Source organism: Octodon degus, unplaced genomic scaffold, assembly GCF_000260255.1.
Source record: "Octodon degus isolate 3935 unplaced genomic scaffold, OctDeg1.0 scaffold00024, whole genome shotgun sequence".
Lineage (NCBI taxonomy): Eukaryota > Metazoa > Chordata > Mammalia > Rodentia > Octodontidae > Octodon > Octodon degus.
Window position 1 is genome coordinate 4,553,797 of NW_004524600.1, and position 9,587 is coordinate 4,563,383.

Here is a 9,587-nt window from a genome sequence, read left to right on the forward strand (position 1 = left end):
TCTAAAACAATATGATAGGAATGGTTAATATATTATGTATTATTATGTTTAAATTAGTTACTCAGAGTACAAGACACCAGCATTTATAGCACCAGCCTGTCTTTTCAATTAACTAAGAGAAATTAGTAGTAGAACTATTTTAACTAAACAGTTTTCAAGTAAAGTGAAAGAAAACTAAGATATGAGCACCGCACTGACTCCCGTCAGGAGAGTCCCACCCACCTTCACTAACCCTGAGTCCCAAAGAGTCCCTTCAAAGAGAACTGCATGACTAGTGCTGCAGTAGAGGAAACAGCAAGGTTTTCATGAAGAGTTGGACTAGACAAGCTAGACATCAGGGCAGGAGCCATAGCATGGACATCAGGTGACATAGTCCAACTGGAGGAGCTGAATCCTGCTGGGAAGCTTTTTGTAAAGTACAGCCTAAGATACCCTTTTGACCCAGAGCCACTCAAACTGGGCCAGGAGTGCTCAGTGCACTCATGTAAAGCTGATCTTTCTGGCCTGTCGTTGTAGTTTAGCTGCAAGCCCCTATCCAGTATCTGCCTGTACAGCAGCCATCAGCACTGTGCTGTCCCAGTATTGCAGCCAAAGTAGAGAATGCTTTGTTTTTCTCAAATAAAGTTTCAAACACAAGGAAGCAACACTCAGAAGCCCTCTTCAGAGCATGTAACAAGGCATTACATAATACTGAGATATAGCCTTTAAGTGGTTCTCCAGTTATGTAGGATCTTCCCATACTCATTTTGAAATGAATATTCCACCAGATAATAACCATTTTGTATAATGTGGGTATGTATAAATATACCTGTACAGAGCACATTGTTTTGATTTGTCTTTATGTGAATTTCAGAATTACAAACGCCATATGGATGGCATGTATGGGCCTCCAGCCAAGCGACATGAAGGAGACATGTACAACATGCAGTATGGCAACCAGCAACAAGAGATGTATAACCAGTATGGAAGTTCTTACTCTGGCCCGGACCGAAGGCCCATGCAGGGACAGTACCCATATCCCTACAATAGGGAGAGGATGCAGGGCCCAGGCCAGATGCAGCCCCATGGAATCCCACCTCAGATGATGGGGGGCCCGATGCAGTCATCTTCCAGTGAAGGGCCTCAGCAGAATATGTGGGCAGCGCGCAATGATATGCCTTATCCCTACCAGAACAGGCAGGGCCCTGGTGGCCCCGCACAGGCACCCCCTTATCCAGGCATGAGCCGCGCAGATGACATGATGGTACCTGATCAGAGGATAAATCACGAGAGCCAGTGGCCTTCTCATGTCAGCCAACGCCAGCCTTACATGTCGTCTTCGGCTTCCATGCAGCCCATTACACGGCCACCTCAGTCATCATACCAGACGCCACCATCACTGCCAAACCACATTTCCAGGGCACCCAGCCCAGCTTCCTTCCAACGTTCCCTGGAGAACCGCATGTCTCCAAGCAAGTCTCCCTTTCTGCCCACCATGAAGATGCAGAAGGTTATGCCCACTGTCCCCACATCCCAGGTTACTGGGCCACCCCCTCAGCCACCCCCCATCAGAAGGGAGATTACCTTTCCTCCTGGCTCTGTGGAAGCATCACAGCCAGTCCTGAAACAAAGGCGAAAGATTACCTCAAAAGATATTGGTAAGAATTCCAGAGATTTGTTGTCCTGGAAATGAATTCTAGTTGCAGTCTGATATTTTAATTTTAGTGTTAATGTAGTTCCTATCAGTATCTATAATAGGATAATATTCTGATATGATTGAAAATTATCAGGATGCTCTTTATATAGGAGCGGTAGTTGGAATCCAGTAGTTTCTTAGTGCATGGGCATGGTGGCACGCACCTATAATCCCAGCACTTGGGAGGCTGTAAACAGGAGGATCTCTACGAGTCCAAGCTATGCAGTGAGACTCTGTAGACCTGCAGACCCTGTCCTAAAAAAAAAAAAAAAAAAAAAAAAATTAAAAAAGGAACAGTGCAACAAAAGAGCTTGAAGTAAAATCGTAATGCTAGAAGTCAAAATTATTTGTATGAGAAATTGGAGCTCCATATGAGTGATGGGGAATCTTCAGTGATTATGTACTGTGTTTGGTTTTAAAGATTTGACCTTAAACAAGGCACTTAATCTTTACAGTACATGCTTAAAAGATACATTATAAAGCTAAGGATAACCTGGGAAAATTTGAGGGGAAGCCACTGACTTAGTGGCTACATACAGTGAATTTTCAAGAGGAAAGTAAAAAGATACATAGCTACAAGATATAAATACATGCACACATGTGTTAGTCAACTTTCTGATGCTATGGCAAGATTTTACCTGAGAAAATCAACTTAGAATTACATTTTGGCTCACAGTTTAAGAGGTTTCATGGCTGGTTCCCGTGCTGTGGGCCACAGGTGAGGTGAACACATGGGGGCAGGGCATACTCAAAGAAACTGCTCACCAGTGGCCACCAGAGTAGAAAAGAACAGGCGAAGAGTTAGCTGTGCTCATCTGGTCACCACCTCCCAATAAGGCCATCAAATTATGGGATGCATAGGAAGGTTGATCCGTAGGAGAATCACAAGACTGAACCCAACTTGGGGGGGTAGTAATTAGCAAAACCCTATCTCAAAATTTTTAAATATTAAAAGGATTGAGAATGTAGTTACATGCAAAACCCCTGGTTTCAATTACCAGTACCACAAAAAAAAAAAGAAAATTAAAAAAATCAGAATCTCTTGACTTAAAATTTGTAGTGATTAGAAAATTAAAGATACTAAATGAGTGAGATGAAAGATATTTGTAATTGTTGACATTAAATACGCATCTGTGGAGAGAAAATACTGGGCATTTTTGATAACCATTTTCATACAAAAGCATGTGTAAATACAGTTCATATTTGTGTGTATATAAAAGTTTTTTTAACATACCTTAGTGCATATTATACCAGATTGTCATCAACCTAGAGAAATTTATGCTCCTTATTTTAAAAAGAAAGTTTAGCCATTTTATTGTTGTTATTGTTTGTTTTCATCAGAAAGTTGGTATATGCCCATCTTACAAAGCTTGAAAAACAAGTGCAGATAAAATATTGGAGGGCCCACACAGGGGCTTCCCCATGACAGATTGCTGTGGGAACCCAGAAAGTGCTCTCCTGCCCACATGGCAGCGGTGGTGAGAGTCTGGGCAGAGTGTCCTCTGCACCATTCTGTGCTCATCCTGTACCCGCCTGCTTCTGGGCAGCCAGCGCTGCAAACTCAGGTGTGTGAGGAGCCATTCTCTAGACTCGTTATGTACCGATCTTTTTATCTAATCATTTTGTTTTCTTCAGTGACAGGAGTAAGGAAAACAACACCAAAAACGCCTGTTTCCCAGTCATTGGCTCAGACTATGCTCTTGAAAAATCTAACCATTAAAGTGCTGGTACTTGGGCCAGGCATGATGGCACACACCTGTAAGCCCAGTGCTTGAGAGGCTGAGGCAGGAGGATCTCTATGAGTTTGAGGCTAGTCGGAGCTACAGAGTATAGTCTAGGCCAGCCTAAGTTGCATAGTGAAACTATCAAAAAAAGCCAAAAACGGGGGCTGGGGAGATAGCTCAGCAATCTAAGTGCCTGCCTGGCAAGCACAAGGACCAGGTTTGATCCCCAGTACCACATGCCATGTAGGCCCCCGGGAGCCCCAGGTGCACTGTGCCAGCCACCAAAACTGGATGTCGCAGCATGCAACTGTGATCCCAGCACTAGAGAGGCTGAGACAGGAGGATCACTAGGAGTCCAAGCTGCATAGTGAGACCCTGTGCCAAATACATAAAAAGATTTTTTTTTAATTTTTAAAAAGGAAAAAGCACTGGTACTTACTTATTAATAGCATTTTCTAGGGGCAGGGACACAGAAATAACAGAAAAACTACATGTGAGAATCAAAAGGATGTGCTGCTTTGAAAATTTTGCTTTTGCATTCGGCATACCTGTCAGTCTTCCAGAGACATGACCTGAAGAAGCTTGTGCCTGGAGGAGGCAGATGCAGTGGAGACCTCGTTTAGGCCAGCCCAAGTATTTGAAAGCAGAGAAATGCACCTGAGATGAGAAGGAAGGCCTGCACTTAACCACACCCATCACATGTAGAAGCACATGGGCTTATATTTAACTAGCAAGCCAAAAAGAAATTATACAACAAAAGCTGCTTTGTATAACCTGTTACCTCCATTTAAAATCAGAGGATGAGGGGCTGCTGACAGCTTAGCGATCTAAGCGCCTGCCTAGGCAAGCACAAGGACCCGGGTTCAGTTCCCAGTACCACATACCATGCCAGCCCTGCTCCAAGCACTCAGAGCTGGCCACCAAGACGGGGTATGGTGGTGCATTCCTATAATCCTAGTGCTGGGGAAGCTGAAACAGGAGGTTCACTAAGGGTCCAAGCTGTGTAGTGAGACCCTGTACCAAATACATAAAATTTAAAAAAAAAAAATGAATCAGAAGAAACCAATGTTTTGTTCAACATTCTATTCCATGTTCCTGGTTCTTTTGTTATTTTCTGTTTCATACACAGAGTTAATATTACAAATATCCTTGTTCTTTCTCAATTTTAGTTACTCCTGAGGCATGGCGTGTGATGATGTCCCTTAAATCAGGTCTTCTGGCTGAGAGTACTTGGGCTTTGGACACTATCAACATTCTTCTCTATGATGACAGCACTGTTGCTACTTTCAATCTCTCTCAGGTGAGCCTGTGCCAACCCAACGCCCAACCAAATTAGAATGTTAGAAATATTAGGTAATGTACAATCTTTGAACTAATGCCTAAGTTCATTGGCAATGACTGCTAACATTTTTAATCATGATAGCAGTTATAAACCAACACTAATCAGTATGTAGCTGTTTGAGAGTTTAGTCTGGGGTACTATTCATCTCAGTCTTTATATATATATACACACATACATATGGTTGTTATAAGAAAAGGGTAACCGTGTGTGTGTGTGTGTGTGTGTGTGTGTGTGTGTGTGTACCAGATAATGGCAAAGTTAAACTGTCATATAAAATAAATGTTAGCAAGCTAGTGTGAATTAATCTAAATGTAAACTAGCTATGATTGTTTCTGTGTTGGAAACACAACTCGCTGCAGATAAACATCACATCTTTCTTTTCATTAATAAGAAGTGGTATAACATAGGAAAAGGCTTAACACATTGAGAAGCCAGAAGCACTTAATGACCCACATCCTTACCATCCAGGGAAAACAACTGTGAACTCACAGCCAAACCTGTTTCTAGGTCTGTTCCTACTTGAAGTAGTCTTCATAAAGCCTGCTACTTATAATTAGTTTAACATCCCCCTTTGTTCAGAGTTGGGCTTACAGTAGCTTCCAGAATGATGGCTGAAGAAGAAAAGGAAAATACTAAGAGTTAGCAGACTTTCCCAGTACTGGGAGGCTGAGGTAGCAAGCTCATCATGAGCTCAGGATTATCCTGAGCCCCACAGTGAGTTCAAGGCCAGCCTGAACTGTAGAGCAAGTTCAGAAACATACAGAAATTAAGGAAATATTAAGACATAGAAGTAAGAAAAGAATGTTCTCTCCTGTCACAACTGTGCTTTCTGGGAGAAAAGCTAGCACATCTGACTTCCTTGTTTCATTTAAAATGTAAGTCCAGGCCGGGGAGATGGCTTAGTAGAATAAGCGCTTGCCTGGCAAGTGCAGGGGCCTGAGTTCACTCCCCAGTTCTGCCAAAAAAAAAAAAAAAAAAAAGCAAGTCCAGAGTCTTTCATCCCCTCTTTTCTTCTCATTGAAGCCCTCGGAGTAACCCAGAAAGGCATTTTTAGTTGATAAAAAATGAATGAGTAAGGTCTAAACCTTGCGTGTGATCAAATATTTATACAAAGTAAATATTTTTACATTTGAGCTGGCTTTCACTAGGGTAATTAACTTTCATCTTTAGAATAGTTAGACTGTTGGCAGTCACCTATTTTCTTTTTTTTTTTTTTTTGCTCCGAATGCCTTCAGAGCAGGTTTGGCTGGCTTGAGTTGTGGGGATCGAACCACAGCAACCTGAGCCTGATGGATTTGTTGAAGCAGCCACTTAAAGAACTGAGCTAAGGGGCAGGCCCTCCAGTCACCTATTTTCATACCAAGATTTCCTTTATTGCCATTTCCCTAATGAAAAATCTTACACATAGAAAACTGAACATTTAGGGCCTGAACAAAAGCACATGGAAAAAGTTTGGTGCACAGGTCCTCTGGCTCCTCAAGGATGATCACTGAAAGTTCCTGAAAGTAACAGTAGGTACGACCGTGTGGCTGACTTCCATAACACTGGCATGAAGGAACTTGTTATTACCCACTTATTTTCCATACTCGCTAAATGTGCAGGAGGTGGTGTCTGTCCCTGGGCCATGCAACTGTGGAATGTCCTGCTTTTCCCTGAACACAGATGTTTGCACAGAGGAAACGGCTCCTTCTCATAGGCGGTGACTTTCTCCTGACACCTTTCGTGTTTCTGCTAGAGCTATGAACAACTGAAATGGAAAATTGCACTTTATGAGCCATTCTAATTCATTTATCAGGGACTAAATTGATTTGTTTCTAATTTTCAGTGTTTTTGAGCTACTACAGTGCTGAAATTATCTTCTCCAAAAGATATGTAGAGAACGTAAATTAGAGAACCTATGGCACCTGAGATGAAAAGAACTATAAAATCCTAAGGATATTAACTAAAAATACCAGCAAGCAAATCTCGGATACTATAGTAGGATGGTGAAAAACTCCGTAAAGTGCACATTCCTGCTCTTCTAATAATGAGCACATTGTAGCTAAATCAGAAAAAAGGGGGAGGTAAAAATAGCAAATTGCTTCCTCTTTGATAATACTAGAAGTATGGAAATGAGAAGTTGATTTTCATGTTGGCACAGTAATAAAGTCAGCAGCAAATAGGAAACACACTACATGTTGTTTAGGTGATGACGTAAGTTCCAGAATTTAGTTCTCACAGATACATAGTTTTTACCTCTCATAGCCCCAGTTAGAAAAGAATGAAAATAATTTCAAAAATGTTGTGCTAGCTTTCAGAATTTTTATCCCTCCCAGTCATAGCTGATCTCATGGCATTGTACATGTTCTTTCTCGTTCTTCTCTTCCTATTCCCTCTAGTTATCTGGATTTCTCGAACTTTTAGTAGAGTATTATAGAAAATGCCTGATTGACATTTTTGGAATTCTTATGGAATATGAAGTGGGAGACCCCAGCCAGAAAGCACTTGATCACAGTGCAGTGAAGAAAGAAGGTGACCAGTCCTTGGCGGATGACTCTGGGAAGGAGGAAGAAGACACTGCGTGTCTTGAGGAGGAGGAGGAGGAGGAGGAGGAGGATGAGGAGGAGGAGGAGGAGGAAGACAGTGAGAAGACAGAAGCTGACGTCAAGGGCGTTGCTGCTCTCACCCCTGGGGACGCCACTGCAGACCCCAAGGAGAGACCCAAGCAGGCCAGTAAGTTTGACAAGCTCCCAATAAAGATTGTCAAAAAGAACAACCTGTTTGTTGTTGACCGGTCAGACAAGCTGGGCCGAGTGCAAGAGTTTAACAGTGGGCTTCTACACTGGCAGCTTGGGGGTGGCGACACCACTGAGCACATCCAGACTCACTTTGAGAGCAAGATGGAAATCCCACCTCGCAGGCGCCCACCACCCCCTTCAAACTCCACAGGTAGGAAAAGAGAGTCCGAAGGCAAAGGAGATTCTGAAGAGCAGCCAGAGAAAAGCATCATAGCCACTATTGACGATGTCCTGTCTGCTCGGCCAGGGGCCTTGCCTGAAGACACAAACCCTGGGCCCCAGACAGAAAGCAGCAAGTTCCCCTTTGGTATCCAGCAAGCTAAAAGTCACCGGAATATCAAGCTGCTGGAGGACGAGCCCAGGAGCCGAGACGAGACGCCCCTGTGCACCATCGCACACTGGCAGGACTCGCTGGCCAAGCGCTGCATCTGTGTGTCCAACATTGTGCGGAGCTTATCTTTCGTGCCTGGTAATGACGCCGAGATGTCTAAACATCCAGGCTTGGTGCTGATCCTGGGGAAGCTGATCCTCCTTCACCACGAGCATCCAGAGCGGAAACGAGCACCACAAACCTATGAGAAAGAGGAGGACGAGGACAAGGGGGTGGCCTGCAGCAAAGATGAGTGGTGGTGGGACTGCCTCGAGGTCTTGCGGGATAACACACTGGTCACGTTGGCCAACATCTCCGGGCAGCTAGACTTGTCTGCCTACACAGAAAGCATCTGCTTGCCAATTCTGGATGGCTTGCTGCACTGGATGGTGTGCCCATCTGCAGAAGCGCAAGACCCCTTTCCCACCGTGGGACCCAACTCAGTCCTGTCACCTCAGAGACTTGTGCTGGAGACCCTCTGTAAACTCAGTATCCAGGACAATAATGTGGACCTGATCTTGGCCACACCTCCATTTAGTCGTCAGGAGAAATTCTATGCGACGTTAGTTAGGTACGTTGGGGATCGCAAAAACCCAGTCTGTCGAGAAATGTCCATGGCGCTTTTATCGAACCTTGCCCAGGGGGATGCATTAGCAGCTAGGGCAATAGCTGTGCAGAAAGGAAGCATTGGAAACTTGATAAGCTTCCTAGAGGACGGGGTCACGATGGCACAATACCAGCAGAGCCAGCATAACCTCATGCACATGCAGCCCCCACCTCTGGAACCACCTAGCGTAGACATGATGTGCAGGGCGGCCAAGGCTTTGCTGGCCATGGCCAGAGTGGACGAGAACCGCTCGGAATTCCTTTTGCACGAGGGCCGGTTGCTGGATATCTCCATATCAGCTGTCCTGAACTCTCTGGTTGCATCTGTCATCTGTGATGTACTATTTCAGATTGGGCAGTTATGACACAAGTGAGAAGGCAAGCATGTGTGAGTGAAGATTAGAGGGTCACTTATAACTGGCTGTTTTCTGTTCTTGTTTATCCAGCGTAGGAAGAAGGAAAAGAGAATCTTTGCTCCTCTGCCCCATTCACTATACCAATTGGGAATTAAAGAAATAATTAATTTGAACAGTTATGAAATTAATATTTGCTGTCTGTGCGTATAAGTACATCCTTTTGGGGTTTTTCTATTTCTTTTTTTTTTTTTTACCAAAGTTACTGTCCAGTGCATTCAAAAGTCATCTTTTGTTTTTCATAGATTTTCTTTTTAATGTTATTTTCCATGTTGGGGAAGCGAATTGACTTTAAAGAAAAAGTTTGTCAAAAGATGCTAAGATGGGAAAATTTCACCACACTGAGGCAGAAAGGTGAAAAGTTACCAATTTTCTGTGGTTTTTATTCTTCAGAGAATGAAAACCTGCATCCCATCACCCAAAGCTCTGTGCAATAGAAACTTCTAGAGTGATAGATAGGGGCTCAAGGAGGTGTGTCACTCAGTAATCAGAACTGTGAACAATACTGGTTTCTCCATGGGAAAATGATCACATTAGGCTAGGAGCAAAACTGTTTTTGGTATTGAAAGTACATCCCTGACAGCGATCAACAGAAACTGCTTCCTCACCACCACCACCATGTCTGCTGTCTGTCGTTTGGCCTCCACAGGACAGTTCTTCACAATTCCTTTCAACATTTT

At 43.6% G+C, this 9,587-nt stretch overlaps 1 protein-coding gene across 4 annotated transcripts in view; it reads left to right on the top strand.

Moving 5' to 3' along the window:
- Arid1b (AT-rich interaction domain 1B) overlaps window positions 1-9,581 on the top strand; it is a 461,162-nt gene extending 451,581 nt beyond the window's left edge. For all 4 annotated transcript variants that reach the window (XM_023712185.1, XM_023712186.1, XM_023712188.1 and 1 more), the window contains 3 exons: window positions 854-1,637; window positions 4,569-4,699; window positions 7,120-9,581. In XM_023712185.1, coding sequence (XP_023567953.1) covers window positions 854-1,637; window positions 4,569-4,699; window positions 7,120-8,859 — 2,655 coding nt within the window. In that variant the 3' untranslated portion in view covers window positions 8,860-9,581. The remainder of the gene's footprint in view (window positions 1-853; window positions 1,638-4,568; window positions 4,700-7,119) is intronic.
- Window positions 9,582-9,587: the final 6 nt, after the last annotated feature.